Genomic DNA, 21,878 nt, shown 5'->3' on the forward strand with positions numbered 1-21,878 from the left:
TAAATTTCAAAGCAATAATATTATCAAATTTTGTGATGTCACAAATTCCAAAAGCACAGTTACAGATGTTTGTAACATCACATTCAGTCTTATAATTATGCGGCTGCTCAGTCTGACCATATTAAAATTAAATGGATGCCTATGTCAGCTAAAGAATAAAAGGAATTTATTTTGGACATCAGACAATGAAACTGTCACCATTTATTGTATGAAACATTCAGCTAATCAATTTCCTATTAGAGGAGCTTTCAGCAATACTCGGCTTTAAAATTCATCGGGGCCAGCAAAAACCTTTCCCCACTGCACAAGAATGCAGTCCCAACCACGGACGATAATTACCGTCCTAATACTTTTATTACCCAAGCACTTTTTCCTGTGCTCTCCATCAGTTAGGCAGAAATCTGCAGTATATTGTATCAGTGAGTTGAAGTGCTTGACCTTTGCCCACATATGATTTAATAGGGACTTTTCAGCGCGGGCTCTTTCTCCATCTCTCATACCATTAAATGAAAACATCAAACCTCAAATGTAAAACTGGAAACCACAACGTTTTGTGTTTCACAACTCTTTGCCATTTTCACTTAGGCTACTTAAAGGTCAGCTTTGCTTCACAATGCTCTCCCACGTACAGTAAAAGCACTCGAAAGTCACATTGATTCTGATTTTGATTAAATCTTGAACTCCCCAGTCAGATACACACATGCACCCCCGCTTATTTACACGTGCATTCTTTTGTAACCACACAAGCATGCATGTATGACTTTCTGGATTTATTCCATTTAGCGATGATTTAAATGTCTACTCAAGTGTGGGTTCAAAAGTTAACTTTTTCCCGCCTGTTGCAAGTTAAAGTTACGAAGGATAGTGCTAAACGATCTGCTCAAAAAAGAGTTAATCGTGTGTGTTTTGGCGCCTTTTCCTTGCCAGCCACTGTACTTAAGGGGGGGAGGGGGAAGGAGGAGAGGCTTGGAGATCTTGTCTGTCCCGTCTCAAGTTCAATGGCAGTTCTTCCAACCCAAGAAGAAGATGGTCAGGTTCACAGCTCTAATAATAATTCCGATCACGCCATTTCGGCATCTTGTGTCAAAGTCGAAACTGGCTTCTCCGCCCCCTTCGACCTGAGGGCTGCCAAGCCCTCACACACTCCGTATTCAACCACAACTTAATGGATGGGATATTGTGCATTAAAATGTGGCCCAGATATACTGGTGAAGAGAGGACAAGGAAAAAGGGAGAAAGACACACACACAGACTTAGCGGGGGCAATTCTGAGCAAAAATAGCGGGGTGAGGAAAAAGTATTAACAGGAGGGGGAAGAAATCCATCATAATCTTTCATAAGGGCCGGAATAGGGGGAGGGCTAACAATTCGATCTGCCCCTTTGGGGAAGAGTGGGAAGGTTGGGAGTTGGAGGGTTGGGGTGACTAAACTTTAGAATGAATACCGAGTTAAAAAAAACTCCAGCACACTAATCACAGCTAAATAGTGCTTCCCTCACTTACCAAATGTACTTTTAAATGAGAATATGCACCAAAGCTGTCTTTTAAAAAGAAGCGAGAGAATGGCCTAAAAGGTATAAGTAATCATTTGTACATTAGCTTTCTACAACGTGGAGGAGGGGGACGTAGGGAGTTGAAGCAGGAAAAATGGTAAATTTTAGATTTTGCACTGTTGGGAATCACAATGCCATCCACTGATTCCTGCCATAAAAGTGTGACACATATACCAAAGTTGTCAAAGCTTTAAAAATACATGTTTACTTTAGGTCTGGAAATCCAGCACTTTAGCTCAAACTGTAAAGCAGAAATTACATCACCATTTAGGAAACGGGTAAAACAGTCACTTTATAATCCACAAACAAGGAAAAATCTGTACCTGGGTGGGAAGGAGTGCAAGGTACGGACGAACAAGACAAGCAAACAAAATCCATCTTATTTCAAAGCCACATACCATCGCATTGTATTGCGTTAAATAAGAGAGATCTTGAGTCTGTAACAGAACCCTGGGCCGCTGATTTCACGTGTCTCAGGTACAGATTTGTGGATTTTTTCAGAGGCTGCTTTGGTGTCGCTTTGTGTGTTTAATTTTTTTTTAAATCCAGGAGTTTTATTTTTTCAATTATATCTGCATTGCCAAAACTCTTGGCTAGAGAAGAAAAGGCGGTAAAAGTCAACTCTAAAAGCAGGCAGTCCCTGAATCTGTCTGGGTATCCAGTTTTCCTTCCTCTCACATGCAGAAGACTGTCGTGGTTGACTTGAACGCCGTCCAGAGTTGTGCGTGTGTGTGTACGTGTGTGTGTTGGATTTTATTGTTGTTTTAGCAGGGCTGCTCTGGGGAGGGGCGGCTGCCTCTCCCCGCGCCCCCACCCCACCCCACCCCAATCCCCGCGCTCCGCAGACGCAGCCTGCGCAACCGCGGCACTGCGCGCTCGCCCTTTCTCGGCTCTTGGATTGGGCTGGCCAGCGGCGGGGCTGCCCCGGAACCGCCACCCACCGGAGCACCCTTTCCGCAGCGGCCCGCGCTCTCACCCCCGCCTCCCCTCGCTTTCTCTTTCTGCGCCTCGCCTCCCGCCCCGCCCCGGCCCAGCCAGCCCTGGCGCGCGGGGAGCGCAGCTCTTCGCTTCCGCCTGGTGGCGGGAAAGAGACCGAAAGGAGGAGCTGCAAGCGGGCGGGTGCGCGGGTGCGCGGTAATGAATATTCATCAGGGCGCCCTGGGCGGGGGCGGTGGGAGAGGGCGCGCGACCCGCGGCGCCCGGACCCGGGCCGGAGTGGGTGTGGTGGCCCTGCGCGGCCGGGGTATCCCCCGTGGGCTGGCGGGGGGCGGGGGGAGGAGTGGCTGGTCTTTGTGCTAGTGAGTGTGGGGAGGGAGGGGCCTTCTGAGCCGGGGGGCTGCCCCGGGTTGCGCGCCTCTGGGCTCCTTGTGCCCTTGGGCTCCCTGTGCCTTTGTGCTCCCCGAGTGTTTTCTGGCGCCTGCCTTCCTCGAGGGGTTCCTCCGCGGATATGCGGGGGTGCGGGATCAGGCAGAACAGCTGCTCAGAGTTTGTGGGGTTTTTTTAATGGTAAAAAAGAATAAGTAATTTGTGTTACTCCCCGTTTCTCGCGACTTTACTGGGTTCAACTTCTCAAGGCCACGTTTGTTTCTGTGTAAAGAGAGTTAGGAAAGGTTTTTCTCCGTGTTAGCGTTAAAGATACCTGAGAGTGCCTTTTTGACGTATTTACGAGCATACATGTAAATGTAGAAAATACGTCAGTAATTTAGGGATAAGAGGAAAAAACAAGCAACACCAAAGAAATATACACAACCCCTGGCTGCCCACAAGTAAACATTCTTGATGAGAATTGGTTGTGAATTAACGTTCATAACTAAAGCAATTTTGATTAACATTGTGTAAATATTTGACTAATATTTTTAAATTTAGATATATGTAATTTTTTGCTTAGTTTTTAAGTAACCCAACTTTTCTTTTTAAGGATCTGTAGTTGAGTGATAATGCTTAACGGTTAAACTTATTTATATAATTCTGTTTAAAATTAAAGCACCAAAAGTAAAAATATAACACTAGCCCTAAATTTGCTTAGTACTAACCCACATGTGTTTAGAAAAGATTTCATTACACAGAGCCCCTGACTAATTATGTAATTGCACAACAGACGACAATAGCTTCAAATATCCTCTAAAAACCCTGTTCAATTATGTGATTATCAGTGGGACGGGAATAGATCCTGATGAATTGTTCTTATCTCTCTACTAAATGTGAGCAAGTCAGTATTTTAATCCCAATTATGTTTATCCTCAAAATCCAAGAGAACTTAAACAACATTGTTCAGATTCTTAGTTCCTACATTACACATTAGAAAACAAAGAAGACATTTTGTCCTCATTAAAAAAAAAGCCTTTTTTTTCAGGATGCTTGCATACACATTATATAGAAGTTGGGCTGTACGTGAATGATATACATACCTATATTTAATGATAAGATGTGGAAAACTAAAAAGTAATTGGGATTCGCCCAATTAGACTTTAGAAAATGCCTAGCTTAGAAATGGGTTGTCAAACTGCATGTTTAACAGTTACCTATTGCCCCTTTGAAAACTACCACAGTATGTATCTTTGGGAAGGAAAATGGATGATGGGAAATATTTGTGTGTGTGTGTACATACATTTATGTCCACTCTCAGCTATGACTTCTCAAGGAAAATTGATGTTAATGTCTATCTTGCTCCAAGTTAAGTAATTTTATCCACTCAAGTATTTGTAGCTGTATAATTCAGCTCATCCAGGCAGTCAATTCAAGTGGATAACAAACAGATCTGTTTCTATTCTGGGATTTCCTAAGAGTAGTTTCATGGTTAAGTAAATCAAATCTATCCCTAAAGAACCAAATATAAAATATGAAAAATTCAATGTAACCAAAAATATTTTGGGAGGGGGGTTACATGGGAAATGTTATCAAATACTAAAACTTGTGTAAGAATGTCTGGGGAAGTGTTCGTTCTTGTTATTATTTGAAATCATAGCAAAGTTGCCATCCCTCTCAACATCTATTTCATGTGAAGTAGAGATGACATACAGGGAATCCAGTTTTGTTTAGGAAATATTCTCAGTAAGAGAAAAAATGGGAAAGATATATGGAGAGGAAAAGAAAAGGTGTTCCTGCATTTCTAGTGATAACTCGGATGAATCTCGATTTAGTGTCACATGTCAGATGATTTCTTCCTAAGCATAGTACTTAGTAATAAAATATACCATTGTATGTCATGTGCAGTGTTTCACAGATTATCTTTTTATTTGCTTGTCATTTGTTTCTTTTCAATTGAAGTTTATAAGAATACTTATTCCTATACCAATCACTCTTGTCAAACAAGGGCACATATCATAATTCAGTTATATACAAGGCTTAAAAATAAGAAGACCGATTTTCCAGAATGTCTTATAGAAAGCAGACTCACTAATTTGGAGCTACCTCAACCTGATGTTGCCCCTGAATTTTTAAATTGGCTAATGACCATGGCCTTCTATAATATCAGTTATATTTTGTGGCATAAATAAGTAGAAATTAAGGAGTCTTTTTAAATAGGTGCTTCTTTCTAGATTAAAATCATATTGGTTTAAAGAGTTTCCTAGAATATAATTAAGATCTAAAATGTTTTCATATTCATCTTTTTTTAGAAATTTTAACTAATTATTCATTTTTTAAAGTAAGCACTGTCAAATGATGCTTAAGCATTTTGGCCCTCTGGCATATCTCACTGATGTGATTCCAGTAATTTTTTTCAGCCTTAAGTTACAGACACAACTCATTCCTTGGAACTTCCTAGAAGCTTATACAAATACACAGACACTTTAGATTCTCTGGTTCTTTCTAAAGCCAATTAACTGGTAATGTACTTTCTGTATGTTTTCTTCAAATTAAGAATTTTTTTAGTGTACTGGCAACATCTGCCTGTGTTTATCTTTGAGAATAATCACTATATAATTATTTCTAAAAGGCATGCATTATTACAATGCTTTATGTCATAATTGAAGTAATTCCTCTACCCCATCTAAACCAGTAATTTTTAGTCATTACTCCAAAGGTGTTTATTTTTATCTTACTTGTGTATTTCTCAAAAAATATAGGAAGTATGTTTTTATTGCTATTTTTTTATTATTAAAGGGTGCACACTAATTTATTATATTTAATCCATTATATTAACATCATAGAAATGTAATGGATATAATAAGGATAGTGAAATATTTCAGACTATGTCATCTTTTAAAACAATTGGATAATTATTTTTAGAATTTAAAAAATATGTAATGTATAAACCTGTATAGGCATTCATATTTCATATTGTTTCCAAGCAATAATTCGAGTATTCCTTAATAATTAAAAAAAACATTTAGAGAGACTTAAAACACGACATTTCTAAAATGCTAACTTTTGTCATTTTGTTGGAGATCAATATATGTGAGCCACCAGCAAACAACATTTATCGAGAACAGGAGAATACATATCCAGTAAGAGGAAAACCTAAATATAAGCAACAAACCCTGGTAACTATTCTTTTTTTTCATTGGTTATACCAGTCTTGAGCTGTAATCTGTTATGCCTTTTCTTTAGACATTATAAAAATAAACACAGTGTCTTTCCCACAAGATATATTTGCTCATCAAATGCAAATTATATCTGTGGAAAAGAGATTACCAGGTAGGTATTTGCAATGGACTTGAAACTCCACACTGCACAGGACAGACATGCTAGGTCATTTTCTAACCATTGAGAGTATGTACAAAAATAAGCATACACACTCAGTGTTCCTTCTTTCACTAACTGCATGCTGCACCTGTGCACACACATATCTAATGACATCTGCTAACATAATAAATCTCAAGTGGTTTGTGGTGTCATCAAAAACCTGAGATGGTGGTATGGCTCACAGCCTTACCAACCCCGGGCTATGGTCTTGTTAAATTTCACTGGCTAAATAGAGACAGACTCATTCCACACACCAACCAGAGGTTTTCAAGAGTGGGTTAACATGGTTTAACAACAACAACAAAAAAGCCTGTAGTTATGACTCAATATGCGAAAAATCTGTTCTCTGATTCAATAGTGGTAAATCAAAACTGCCTACCAGCTTCAGAAATTAATTTTTATCATAATTGTTATGAATTTTGAATCTGAAGTATAAACCATTTCTTAGCTTATGTTTTTAAGAGTTATTTCCAAAAAACTATGCACAATTTAGTCGTTTAATATTTATATCTTATTTACTCATAATTTTATATAACTTTAGAATTTCAGCCGTCTAAATGCTCGTAAAAGGAAAACAGAGACTTTGAATTAATTTCAGCTGAAATGATTAAATTAAGCAAGGCAAAAAGCAAGTGTTTTCTCTAAAGTTTTTCAGGATATTTTGTGCCATATGTAAGGTTTCTGAAACAACAGAATCACTAAGGTATTTTTTTCAATCATTTTCTAAAAACAAAGGCATCTGGCAATCCAGAAATCAGTGAGGCAACAGGATGCAAGAAAGCGCTAGACAGTCTACTGATCCTTCAGTATGGTCCTGGCAAAGGACTGTCCTGCCTTTTGCTCAGTGGGACATTTTTAACAAGAAAACGGATGTCAACCCCCTGCATCAACATCCTGTGACCACATGTCCCCAATGTCAAAGATTCTTTTTGGTATATCTAGAACATAGCAATATCTTTTCAACTTGCCCATCACTTAAGGAAGATTAATGACCATAGTTTGTGTTTCATCCTGCAACTAGGAAAATCTAGGTACAGAAAGCAGATGCTCTGCACAGGGGATGAAGTCAATCTTCTACAAACAAGTTTTGCATGCTTAATATACAAGGATGAGTAGGTTTTTGAGGAACTCTGCATTCATAATATAATAATACAAAGGACAACCCCCCCCCCCAATCCTGTGTGCTAACATTAACTTCTAAATTTGTTTAGAAAAAAGTAATTTTCCCATGGGGTATTTTTGAAAACCTTCAAGTACACCAAATGTTTTTCTGCACATTTTACTGGCAGTAAACGTGAGTTTGTAGAATAAAAACAGTGAAACCCAAGAAAAATATAATTGGGGTTGATGTGACTGCCCCAATCACCCCAACCTACCATCCCCAAAAAACAAACAAACCAGAACAAAACCCATGTATAGTATATTCAAAAGCAGATTAACAAAGTTGAGAAACTTTTGATATCACCATTCTTCATGACAAGAGAAATATTTTTGTACATGCAGAAAAAGGAGGAGGAGCAATGTTTCATGGAAATTTCAGACACATAGGGTTTATGTAGCATGAAACTAGTACTGCCTTCTTTTACCACCTTATTTTTGAAATGATCGGCAAGCAAAACCTGAGGTCAGGGTAGAAATACAGGTAGCAAGAACATCCCTAATAGCACTGTTTCACCCTTTATCTCATATCCAGAAACATCCTGAGCTGTACTCAATATTTCTTTTTACCAGTACCTTGTTTATTATATTATTTTTACTATTGACATTTTAAATTTTAAAAAATTTAGTGAAGTTGTAGGTTTACAGAAAAATCATGTAGAAACTACAAAGTCCCCATATACCCCCTCCCTCATGCAGTTTCTCCTATTACTAACAGTTTGCATTAGTATGATAAGTTTGTTATAGTTGGTGAAGCAATATTTTTATATAACTATAGTCCCTAGTTCACATTAGGATTTACTGTGTTTTATAGACTAATTTCTTTAGAAAATTTATTCTAGTAATATCTATATAACCTAAAATTTCCCCCTTTTAATCACATTCAAATATAGAAATCAGTGCTATTAATCACATTCACAATGTTGTGCTACCATCACCACTATCCATTACCAAAACTTTTCCATCACCCCAAGCAGAAACTCTGTACCAATTAAACAGTAACTGTCCATTCCCTATTCCTGCCCTGTCCCTTGGTAACCTGTTTTCTAGTTTCTAACTTTATGAATTTTCTTATTTTAATTATTTCATAACAGTCAGATCATATATGTCATTTTGTATCTGGCTTATTTCATTCAACATGATGTCTACAAGACTGATTCATGTCACATGTATCAGAACTTCAATCCTTTTTACAGCTGAATAATATTCCATTGTATGTATAGTCCACATTTTACTTGTCTATTCACCTGGTGATGAACGGTTGTATTGCTGCCATCTTTTGGCAATTACAAATAATGCCTCTGTGAACATCAGTGTATAGACACCTGTTTGAGTCTCTACTTTTTATTCTTTTGGGTATATCTAGAAGTAGGATTACCAGGCCATGTGGTAATTTTATTCTTAACTTTCTGAAGAACTGCCAAACTCTTTTCCACAAAGGCTGCACCATTTTACATTCCATGGCAATGAACTAGTGTTCCTATTTCCCCACATTGTTTCCAACACTTGTTATTTTCCTTTTTTTCCCCATAGTATCCATTTTAGTGAGTGTGAAATGGTATCTCATTATCAGCTTGATTTGCACCTCCTTAATGGCTAATGATGTTGAGTATCTCTTCATGTGCTTATCTTCTTTGAAGAAAGGTCTATTCAAGGCTTTTGTCCACTTTTTGATTGGATTGTTTGTCTTTTTATTGTTGAGTTGTAGGATTCTTTATATATGTGGATATTCAACCATTATCAGATACATAGTTTACAAATATTTTCTTTCATACTGTAGGTCACTTTTTTTTTTAAGATTTATTTATTTATTTCTCTCCCCTTCCCCGCCCCCCACCCCAGTTGTCTGTTCTCTGTGTTTATTTGCTGCGTGTTGTTCTTTGTCCGCTTCTGTTGTTATCAGTGGTACTGGAATCTGTGTTTCTTTTTGTTGTGTCATCTTGCGGAGTCAGCTCTCCGTGTGTGTGGCGCCACTCCTGGGCTGGCTGCACTTTCTTTTGCACTGGGCGGCTTTCCATGTGGGGTGCACTCCTTGCATGTAGGGCTCCCCTGTGCGGGGGACAACCCTGCATGGCAGGGCACTCCTTGCGTGCACCAGCACCGCGCATGGGCCAGTTCCACACGGGTCAGGGAGGCCTGGGGTTTGAACTGCAGACCTTCCATGTGGTAGATGGACGCCCTAACCACTGGGCCAAGTCCGCCACCTGTAGGTTGCTCTTTATATTCATGATGAAGTCCTTTGATGCACAAAAGTTATTTATTTTGGTGTCCCATTCATCTATTTTTTTCTTTTGTTGTTTGTGCTTTTGGTGTAAAGTCTAAGAAACACCTATAACCCAGGAAAAGGTCCTGAAGAAGCTTCCCTACATTTTCTCATAGGAGTTTCATTGTCCTGGTTCTTGTATTTAGGTCTTTGATCGATTGAGTTAATTTTTGCATAGGGATCCATCTTCATTCTGTTACATATGGATATTCTGTTTTCCCAGTACCATTTGTTAAAGACAATTATTTCCCTATTGTTTGGACATGGCAGGCATCCTTGTCAAAAATCAATTGGCCATAGATGTGAGGATTTATTTCTGAAGTCTCAAGTTGATTCCATTGGTCTATATGTCTATACTTGTGCCAGTGCCATGCTGTTTTGAATTCTGTAACTTTATAATAAGTTTTACAGTCTTCAAGAGTGAGTCCTCCAACTTCATTCTTCTTTTTCAAGATGGCTTTGACTATTTGGAGCTGTTTATCCTCCCATTTAATTTGATGATTAGCTTATCCATTTCTGCAAAGGAGGCTGTTGAAATTTTTATTGAGATTGTATTAAATCTGTATATAACTTTGGGTATATTGACAAGATATTGACATCTTAACAATATTTAGTCTTCCAGTGCATAAACACAGAATGCTCTTCCATTTGTTTAGATCTTCTTTGATTTCTTTTAGCAATGCTTTTGAGTTTTCCATGTTTAAGTCCTTTACCTCCTTGGTTAACTTTATTCCTAGATATTACAAATTGATTTTTTTCTTGATTTCCTCTTCATTACTAATGAATAGAAACACTTCTGATTTTTGCATATTTATCTTATAGCCCAACACTTTGCTGAATTTGTTTATTAGTCCTAGTAAACTTCTTGTGTTTTAGTACCTTTCTTTTTTTTTAAAGATTTATTTTTTATTTATTTCTCTCCTGTTCTCCCCCCACCCCCCCAGTTGTCTGCTCTCTCTGTCCATTCACTGTGTGTTCTTCTGTGACTGCTTCTGTCCTTATCAGTGGCACGAGGAATCTTCTTTCATTTCATCTGAAAATAGGCAAACTTTTACTTCATCCTTTTCAATTTTATTGCTTTTATTTATTTTTCTTGCCTAATTCCTCTGTCTAGAACTTACAGTAAAATGTTGAATAACAGTAGTGAAAGTGGGCAACCTTGTCTTGTGCCTGATTTTAGAGGAAAAACATTCAGTCCTTCACTATTGAGTACAATATTATCTATGGGACTTTTTATGTATGCCTTTTATGATACTGAAGAATTTTCCTTCTATTCCATGTTTTGTCAATGTTTTTATCAAGGAGGGGTACTACTGGATTTTGTCAAATGCCTTTCTGCATCAATTGAGATGATTATACAGTATTTTGTTTTGTGGTGTATTACAGGAATTGATTTTCTTATGTTAAACCACCTTGCATACCTGGGTAAATCACACTTGGTCATGATGTATAAAAATTTTAATATGATATTGCATTTGGTTTGCTAGTATTGTTGGGGATTTTTAAAATCTATATTTGTAAGGCATGTTGGTCTGTAATTTTTTTTTCTTGTACTTTCATCTGACTTTGATATTTGAGTATGTTGGTCTCATAGAATGAGTTGGAGAGTGTGCCTGCCTCTTAAATTTTTTGGAAGAGTTTGAGCAGGCTTGGTGTTATTACTTCTTGGGGTGTTTGGTGAAATTCAGCAGTGAAGCCATTTGATCCCAAGCTTTTCTTGGTTGGGAGGTTTTTTATTATTCTTTATTTGTTTATTGTCTGTTGACAGTGTCTAAGTAAGTTTGGGTAGTTTGCATGTTTCTAGAAATTTGAACATTTCATTTAGGTTATCTAATATATAGCATGCAGTAGTTTGTAGTATTCTCTTATAATCTTGTTTATTTCTTTGAGGTTGGTAGTGATACCCTCTCTTTGACTTATGATTTTAGTTATTTTTGTTATTTAGTTATTTTTGCCAGTCTATCTAAAGGTTTGTTAATTTTAATTGACCTTCCCAAAGAAACAAATTTTGGTTTCATTGATACTATTTTTTTAAATTATCTATTTCAGTTCTCTCCATTCTAATCTTCCTTATTTCCTTCCTTCTGCTCATTTTGGATTTGGTTTACTATTCTTTTTCTAGATCTTCCAATTGGGAGGTGAGGTCTTTGATTTTAGATCTTTCTTTTTTAACATATGTGTTTAAAGCTATGAATTTCCCTCTTAGCACTGCTTTTGCTGCATCCTATAAGTTTCAATATATCATGTTTTTGTTTTCATTTACATCCAGATATTTCTGAATATCCTTTGTGATTTCCTATTTTGACCCATTGATTGTTTAAGATAGTGTTGTTTTATTTCTACATATTAATGAATTTTCCAGTTTTTACTTTTTAAAAAAAAATTGATTTCTAACTTCATTCCACTATGGTCAGAGAAGATACGTTGTATGATTTTAATATATTTTTTAATTTATTGAGACTTGTGTTGTGACTTAACATATGGTCTGTCCTGGAGAATGACCCATGGGAACTAAAGAAGAATGTACATTCAGCTGCTATTGGATGTTAGGTCTAATTGATTTATACTGTTTCTCAAGTCTTCTATTTCCTTATTGATCTTTTGTCTAGATGTTCTACACATTATTGAAAGTAAAAAATCCTACTTTTAATGTAGAACCAACTATTTCTCCCTTTAAATCTGTCAATATTTGCTTCATATATTTTAGTGCTTTGTCATTAAGTGCATATATATATTTATAATTATTATGTCTTCTTGTTGAATTGACCCCTTTATCAATATACAGTGACCTTCATTGTCCCTTATTACAGTTTTTAAATTAAAATCTATTTTATCTGACATTAATATAGCTATACCAGAACTTGTTTTGTTATTATTTTCGTGGTGTATATATGTATGTATATATATTTATTTTATTTGTTAGTAGTAGTAGTAGTATTTTTTTAATTATTATTTTTATTTGTTTTTTATTTTTGGCTTTGTTTTGGGAAGGTTTTGGATCTCATTTCTTTTTTCTTCCTTTTTTAAAAATCGTATTGAGTATATCATTCATACATGAATATACATAAACAATAAGTTTATATATATTTTGTAAGTTGTGAACTTACAAAACAAATAGGCATAACATCATACAGGGGTCACATACATCACCCACCACCAACACCTTGCATTGTTGCAAAACATTTGTTACAAATTATTTAAGAATATCATCAAAATTAACTATAGTCCATGTCTTACATTGGGTGTATTTTTCCCCCATCTACCCTATAATTATTTTTTTAATATATTTTTATTACAGAAATTATGAACTTACAAAACAGTCATGCACATGTATAGAATTCTCACACAATACTCCTTCACCAACACACCACATCATGATAGAACATTTGTTACATATTATGAGATAGTATCAGAATATTACCACCAACCATGGTCCATAGCATACATTTGGCACACTGCATGAATATATATATATTTTTTTCTCATCCTTTCACTGTGCACCTACTTGTGTCTTTAAATGTAAGATAAGTTTTTTGTAAACAGCATATAGTTGAGTCATGCTTTTCTGTCCATTCTCTCAACCATTGCCTTTGACCAGAGAGTTTAATCCATTTACATTTAAAGTAACTACTGATAATGGAGGACTTTCTTCTGCCAATTTTCTATTTGGTTTTTGTTAGTCTTATAGCTTTTTTGTTCCTCAATTGTTCTAGTAATTCCTACTTTTATATTTACTTGATTTTCATAGTGTACTATTTTGAGTCCCTTCTCATTTCCTTCTGTATGTGTTTTTCTTATATTTTCTTAGTGGTTACTATGAGGTTTAAATTTAACATCCTCAATCTATAACAGTTACATGTGATTTGAAGCCAACTTCACATCAATAGGATACACAAACACTGTTCCTATACCCCTCCCACCTTTTTATTTTACTTATTACAGATTATATATCTATGCATGCATTGTATGCCCAAGCCCATAGATTTTTCATTACTTTAATGTATTTGCATTTTAGAACTGTAAGAAGTAAAAAGCAGAGTTACATACCAAAAAATATAATTCAAAGTACCAACATTTATAATTACCCATATAGTTACTTTCATCAGAGATGTTATTTCTTTATATCTCTTTGATCCACTGCCTAGCATCCTTCCTTTCAGTTTGAAGAACTCCCTTTAGCATTACTTAAAGGGTAAGTCTAGTAATGACAAACACCCTTAGTTTTTTTTTCTTGAAATGGCTTAATCTCTCCCTCATTTTAAGAAATCATTCTTGCTTTATTGGCAGCTGTTTTCTTTTAACATTTTAAATATTTTGTCCCATTGTCTTCTTGCCTCCAAGGTTTCTGATAAGAAATCAGCACTTAATCTCATTGGAGCTACCTCATATCTAACACATTGCTTTTCTCTTGCAGCTTTCAGAACCCTCTCCTTGCCCTTGGCTTTTGACACTTAGGCTGCTATGTGTATGGACATAATCCTCTTAGATTTTATCATGTTTGGGGTTTGTTGACTTTATTGAATGTGTATATTTATGTCTTTTATTAAATTTGGGAAGTTTCCTGCAATTATTACTTGGAATATTCCCTTCGCCACTTTTTCTCTTTCTTCTCCTTCTGGGACTCCTGTAATACATATATTGATATGCTAGAACATGTATCGCAGGTCAGTTAGGCTCTGTTAACTTTTTTTCAGTAATTTTTCTTCCTGCCTTTCAGCCTGAATCATTTGAGTTATCTTGTCTTCGAGTTCACGGCTTCTTTCCTTTGCCAGCTCTAATCTGCTGTTGAAACTCACTAGGGAATTCTTCATTTCAGTTATTGTGGGCTTCAATTCCAGTATTTCTGTTATGTTTCTTTTTAGTATTTTTTTTTTAAGATTTATTTTTTATTTCTCCCCCTCCCCACCCCCAGTTGTCAGCTCTCTGTGTCCATTCACTGTGGTCCTTCTGTGACTGCTTCTACCCTTACCAGTGGCACCAGGAATCTGTATTTCTTTTTGTTGCGTCATTTTGCTGTGTCAGCTCTCCGTGTATGCGGCACCATTCTTGGGCAGGCTGCATTTTCTTTTGCACTGATGGCTCTCCTGACAGGGCGCACTCCTTGCACATGGGGCTCCCCTATGTGGGAGACACCCTGCGTGGCAGGACACTCCTTGCCCACATCAGCACTGCGCATGGGCCAGCTCCACATGGGTCAAGAAGGCCCGGGGTTTGAACCGCAGACTTTCCATGTGGTAGGCAGATACCCTATCCATTGGGCCAAGTCCGCTTCCCTTTTTTAGTATTTCTGTCTCTTTATTAAGATTCTCATATTATTTATTCATCATTTTCCTGATATCCTTTACTTTTTCTCCAGGTTTGCCTTTATCTCCTTGAGCATACTGATGATCATTTTTTAAAAATCTTTGTCCCTTATGTCCAAAGATGGGACTTCTTTTTTTTTAAATTTGCCATCCCTGATCTTTATTAATTATTATAAATTCCAAATATAAGCCTCATTATACACATATTCATTAAGTCATTTTATTTTTTTTATAAAGAGTAACTTCTCTATTCTTTGGGGTTATTCAAGCCTCCTGCTTTTTCCATTTTGTTGAAATTATATGACTGAATGGATTCATTATAAATCTTGTTGCATTTTTCCAAAAGGTGATTTTTAAATCATATTAATTTCATCTCAGTACAGCTATTAAAGGTCTAGAAAAATCATCCAATATTTAATTAATATATATATATTATATAATATATATAAGAATGTATAATATATATAATATATATAAGAATATATAATATATAATATATATAAGAATGTACTAATTATTCTATTAATAACTTTGGAGTTAGAGAATAGTTTCTAAAATATTAAAAACAAGATATATTATATATAAGACAAATGGAAGTACAGTTAGTGATAAATCCTGTAGAGCTGTTTTCCATCTTTAACAATTTTGTATCTTTTTTTAAACAAATCAATTTTATTGATACATATTAATAAAACATACAATTCATTCAAAGTATACAATGAATGGTATTTGGTATAATCACATAGTTGTGCATTTATCACTTTAATCATTATTGGAGTATTTCCATTATTTCAATAATAATAAACAAAAAAACAGACAAACAAGAAAATTTTTCACTCTCTTCACCTCTCAATCTCTCTGTTTCCCCTGCTGTACATAGCTACTATTTCTGGTTATTCTTGCACAATTATTTATTCATTTATTCAGAAGTTTTATTGAAATATATACACATGCCATACAATCTATCAAAAGTGTGTAATCAATGGCTTTGAGTATAATCACGATATTGTATATTCCTCACCACCAAAATTTTATAACAATTTCATTACTCCAAAAAGAAAAACTCCACACTCCTTAGCCTTCCTTCCCTAGCCCTAACCACTATCTAATTTTATCTCCATAAATTGATTTATATTTACATTTTATATAAGTAGAATCATACAATCTGTTACACAATATATTTAATTCACAGTAGTGCAATCATACAGTATTTGTCCTTTTATGTCTGTTTTGCTTCACTCAACACAGTGTCCTCCATGTTCTCCCATGCTGTCATATGCTTTATGACTTCATTTCTTCTTCCTGCTGCATAATATTACATCATGTGAATACACCACAGTTTGTTTATCCATTCATCGATTGATGAACACCTGGATTGTTTCCAACTTTTGGTAATCACGAATAATGCCTCTATGAACATCAGTGTACAAATGTCTGTTGGTGTCATTGCTCTCAATTCTAGGTATGTATCCAATAGTGGTATTGCCAGGTCACATGCCAAATCTATATTCAACTTCTTTAGGAACTGCTCAACAGTCCTCCACAGTGGCTGTATCATTCTACATTCCCACCAATAGTGAATAAGTGTTCCTATCTCTCCACATCATCTCCAACATTTACAGTTTTCTGACATTTTAATAGTGGCAGTGTAATAGGTGTGAAATGATATCTCATTATAGTTTTGATTTGCACTTCCCTAATCACTAATGATATTGAATGTTTTTTTATGTGTTTCTTAACCAATTGTATTTCTTCTTTGGACAATTTTCTTTTCAAGTCTTTTGCCCATTTTTAACCAGGTCATTTGTCTTTTTATTGTTGAGTTGTAACATCTTTTTATGTATCATGGATATTAAACCCTTATCAAGCATATGATTTCAAAGACTGTACATCTTTGTTGATGGTTTCTGGATTTTCATCTTGTTCCTTTGGTAGGCCATTATTTCCTCTTTCTTACTGGTCTTGTAATCTTTTGTTGCACACTGCATGTTTTCATTTTTTGGGGGCAAGCACTGGGGATTGAACCTGGGACTTTGCACAGGGGAGGCAGTTGCTCAGCCACTGAGTTATACCCATTCCCCCATGTTTTAATATTTAAATTTTTAAAATTTTAAATATTTGGGATCTTGTCCCTGAGCTGTCTGCTCTTTAATTTTGTATACAGCTAGTGATATGACAGATTTCCTTGAGTGCCAAATGCTAACAAAAACAAACCAACCAACACACACAAAAACACCTTTCACAGTCATTGCAAATTGGCTGTGCATTGACAGGTGCCCTCCTTCAGAGTTTAGCTCTTCTATCAAGAAGATAAGCCTGAAGTGAAAGTAAAGTGCAGGGTCCTCCCTCTCCCTTCTGAGCCTGTGTCTTGTCCTTCACTTATGCTTTGTCATGGCCTTAGAAATTGCTCCATTTATAGGAATCTGAATGTCCCCTTTACTCCTTATGAAATAGATTCCCCACCACCCCCAAAACAGATGTTTTATTGTATGTCTCATAGCCAGTAATCCTTTGCCTCAGGCTGCTTTGACTTATTTGTCTGTTACCCTGCTTTAGCTCTGTGCAAGCTGCTTTAGCCTACAGGGTAAGTTCTCATAGGGCCAGCCAGAGACAAGTTTCCTGGTTCAGTCTTTCAGTCTGCCACCTGAAAGACTGACATAGACATACAGGTACTCAGTATGTGTACAGGATTTGTTCTGCTGCCTCCAGAACATAGCCCAGGACCCCTAATGGAGTGCAGGCTAGCTCCACCCCTTACTGGGGAGGGGCCAGCAGGTGCACCACACGCTTTTCCTAACATTTTAAATTTGTGTTTTCTTGATTTGGCACTTGCCCAGTTACTGTAACTCTTTAACTCTTTTCTGGAGTTTTGAAGAAGATGGTTGTACTAGTTTTTGCTAATTGCTCTAAGATTTTGTGGCGGAACAGCATCCTGGAGCATCTTATGCTGCCATCTTTGTTGACTGGAAGTTCTTACCAGTACCTTTTTAAAAATCTTTTTGATTGTACAAACAATAGTAGAATCAGTTTAAATGAATGATTAGCCAACATAAAATACATCTACTTAACAGCCCCATAACCTAAAAAATGTTTCATTTGCATATATGCTGTTTCCATATTTGATTATACACCCATATAGTATTTGCATGGTTATAATCTTAAGATGGATATAATTTCATTGTATAATTTTTCTACTTTATCTTCTGTTCACATCATTGATATTAGTGAAAGGTGGCAAAACTGAAAAATGTTAAAACTATAGGAGACTTTAGAGACCTCTGTAAAAAAGATAAAGAAAACTGGCAACATCTTTTGTTTACCATCCCAGATTGTTTAATGTTGGGATTTAATGTCAACATTTAAAAACAGGGATATTTTACTTAAAAAATCTATATCTTGCTTCTCTTGAAAAAATTGAAGTTGTGATCTTTATGGGCAAGTGTTGCACATAGCACCAATAGACTGGAGCAGAAAAGCTGCTGTCCCCTTTCAGTGGGGTTTGGTCGATACAATCCTCATCACTCCCTATTTTAGTACGTTAACCCACTTTCCGCATTTAGGATATCGACTTGCTTCCTATATCCATTAGTTTACAACCCTTGATATACACCAAATGCTCTTCCTGTAGATAAAAAATAAAAAGTTTCAGAGAGGTAAAGTGACTAGCTTAAGGCTACTAATCTAGTTACCAGCCACCACGCCAGCATCATAAAGGAGGCTTCCTGACTCCAAACAAGTGTTTTATTCCAGGCATGTAGAGAAGGGCTTTCCCCACCAGCATGAGCAATCCCTAGGATCTACCTTGAATATGAGCTCTTTATTTTTTTTTTTTTTTTTTTTTTTTTTAAAGATTTATTTATTTATTTAATTTCCCCCCCTCCCCTGGTTGTCTGTTCTTGGTGTCTATTTGCTGCGTCTTGTTTCTTTGTCCGCTTCTGTTGTCGTCAGCGGCACGGGAAGTGTGGGCGGCGCCATTCCTGGGCAGGCTGCTCTTTCTTTTCACGCTGGGCGGCTTTCCTCACGGGCGCACTCCTTGCGCGTGGGGCTTCCCCACGCGGGGGACACCCTTGCGTGGCACGGCACTCCTTGCGCGCATCAGCGCTGCGCATGGCCAGCTCCACACGGGTCAAGGAGGCCCGGGGTTTGAACCGCGGACCTCCCATATGGTAGACGGACGCCCTAACCACTGGGCCAAAGTCCGTTTCCCAATATGAGCTCTTTAAAGACTGAAATATCACAGGACAGCCACTCGCCACTTTTTAAGCTCCCAGTCATAATTAACATTAGGTATCAGCCCTAAATCCTGAACCCATTCACAGTGACTCCTCTCCTTTCTTTCTCATTAAAAACAAAAGATGAGAATGCAAGTGAAGGAGGATGCTCACTCTATGGAAATAATGTCAAATCTGCTCTAATTGATAAAAGAACTACCTAATTAGAAATGTAAATCCTTTATTATATTCCTATCAGACATACCTCATAGAGACAGGACAGTGTGTCTATTCTAGGAAATTTTAAATTACTATCTCTGAGGAGAGACTATACTTTCTGAACACCAAATTAGTGCACATTGGTGCAACCAAGAACTTTTTAAAAATCAATTTAAGATTTTGAAAAGTTTTACAAAAGCTTGAAAATAGAATCGTGGTTAGCTATGGTTTAATAAATGGGCTTTGTGACAAATAGTAAAAATGTGTACCATCTAAGAGCACCTGACCCCTGCATCCACATCATGTAATTCTTAGAAATCTGTTTAGAAAATGGGACTTGGTGACAATAACTGCCACTTTATTATTGCCATTAAGTGCCCTGTGCAGGTCACACTTGCTTGCATTTTGCTCTTCTACTCCCAAATGGAGATGGATCCAAGAACACACATACAGCATCGTGAACTCAATACAGTAGTAATTGAGAAGCTCGTGCATTATGTACACATTGAGTCTACAGTTACCCTCTTGGCAGGCACAGAAGAAGTCCATATTCAGTTGGGTTCCAGGCTTAACTACAGAAGCCTTCTCAATGTCCCTTTTTCTCACCAAAGCACCACCTCAGTTGGGCATGGTGGGCTGGATACTCAATATAGGGGTGTCTAGACCCTCTGTGCTGGGTTTGCCCCACATTCCAGATATGCAGGCTTCTTTGGGAGCATTGTAGGTGAGTACCTTGCAGCTGGGTCTTCTTTGCTAGCATAAAAGCTGTTATGATTTTAGGCCAATGACATTGCCTTAATTAAATAAGGTCTCCCCAGGGCAGTGGTTTTTCCCAACTAGTTTTATATTAGTATAATGACAAATGATAATAATTATCATTTACTGAAGTTGAAGTGTGACTCTGTTCTGTGCTTAGTATGTCACATATATGATCCTGACGCACCCTCTTTTAAAAATGAGGTGGCAGAGGTTGAGAGAGGTTAAGTAGCCAGTAGAAGGCCATGCACTCGTAACCCAGGCCTTTCTGGTTCTAAAATCTTTGGCTATAGCAGAAGAGTACATGCAGCAGGGACACAGCAGAAGGCTGTGATGGTCTGGGTGAGTGGTGCTCCTTCACAGGAATTAGCTGGGAGGCTTTCCTTGTAGCCTTCAAGCATCTTTGTCACTTTTCTTTTGCAACTGCCTTTAGCACCCTGGGCACACTCTTTTAAATATTATCTATGAGGTAGATCTTCCTCCTTTGAATATGGGTTTGAGTTTTGGATATAGTCATAATTCATTCAATACCCTGTGCTGAATGAGGAAACTATCCAGCTGCGTAAACCAGTTTGGGTCAGAAATAAGGCATGACAGAATGTAACAAGATTATTTTCATTCTCTGGCATGTATAATGGCTTGGAAAGTAATAGAATAGAGGCTTTCAACTTGGAGTTATGGACTAGGACTTGGGGGTCAAATTCTGGCTTATCCATTTAGCCATCCACAAGCTATGTGACCCTGGAAAAGGCATGAAATAATTCTTAGTTATGATAACTTTGCAAAAAGAACTTAAGAAAATAATGCCTGTTTCACTTGTGCTTGTTTGGGGATTGAAAATATCATATGTTAGGAAGCAGATGTGGCTCAACCAGTTGGGCACCCACCTACCACATGGGAGGTCTCAGTGTTCCTAAAAGAAGACGAGCAGACTTCCACACCCCTCTGCAACAAGCTAGATGCTGCAGCCCACGGGAAGTGGATATGGCTCAGGTCATTGGGCACTCGCCTCTCATGTGGGAGGTCCCAGGTTCAGTTCCTGGTGCCTCCAGGAGAAGGCAAGCAAACAACGAGCAGATAGAGGAGAGAACCATCTGGAGGAGGGAGGGAAGATAAACAAAGAAAATAAATAAATCTTTAAAAAATATATGTCAAAATAGGACTGTGTCCAAAATATAATACGCTCTCAATAAATATTTCCTGAACAGATTATTTGTCTGAATATGGTGAGAGGTGATAAACAATCGTTAATGTGGTCTGTGCCAATGCCCAGACCTCAAGGCCCTCCTGAGTGCCCTCTGGGCCTGACATAGAGTACAGATTCACAATTATAGTATGAACCAAGAGACTTGCCTCGTTCCCTGATACTAAGGGAGAGGGATTTAAGGGAGGATGTGGTGTGGTTTGAAGTTTCTGGGGGCAGTTCCTGTCTTAAGTTTATTCCTAGGTTCTCCCTAGAAAAGTAGGAAATATAAAACATCTTGAGCAAGTGCCACTTCCTAAACGTTTATGGAGTCCCTGTGTGTCTTATGCTAGGTCCTGGGCTCAGGGTGGGACGTAGGACACTGGTCCTGTCCTCAGGATTAGTATCCACCCAGCTGGTTTTGGTGACAGGCATAAAACGATGCTGTCCAAATGATAAGAATTCAGAGCACCTTGGTGCTCATTGACATATAGTGTTAGTCATCTAGAGAAGATGTTTTCACTCTACAGGCAATAAATGAGCATCT

The 21,878-nt window shown here is 37.2% G+C and overlaps 1 protein-coding gene and 1 long non-coding RNA gene across 7 annotated transcripts in view; one reads left to right on the top strand and one right to left on the bottom strand.

Annotated features, from left to right (window-relative positions):
• The window catches only part of NFIB (nuclear factor I B), a 238,330-nt gene extending 236,050 nt beyond the window's left edge, over positions 1-2,280 (bottom strand). The window contains exon 1 of the mRNA XM_058301874.2: positions 1,951-2,280. Within this exon, the coding sequence (XP_058157857.1) occupies positions 1,951-1,953 (3 nt within the window). The 5' untranslated portion in view covers positions 1,954-2,280. The remainder of the gene's footprint in view (positions 1-1,950) is intronic.
• The window catches only part of LOC139439500 (uncharacterized), a 51,905-nt gene that overhangs the window by 4,347 nt on the left and 25,680 nt on the right, over positions 1-21,878 (top strand). Inside the window, exon 3 of one of the 6 annotated variants that reach the window (XR_011649408.1) lies at positions 5,941-6,036. The exons of the other annotated variants lie outside the window; for them this stretch is intronic. This is a non-coding gene — a long non-coding RNA (uncharacterized lncRNA). The remainder of the gene's footprint in view (positions 1-5,940; positions 6,037-21,878) is intronic. 6 annotated transcript variants of the gene reach the window in all.

The sequence above is a fragment of the Dasypus novemcinctus genome, chromosome 8 (assembly GCF_030445035.2).
Source record: "Dasypus novemcinctus isolate mDasNov1 chromosome 8, mDasNov1.1.hap2, whole genome shotgun sequence".
In the NCBI taxonomy this organism is placed as follows: domain Eukaryota; kingdom Metazoa; phylum Chordata; class Mammalia; order Cingulata; family Dasypodidae; genus Dasypus; species Dasypus novemcinctus.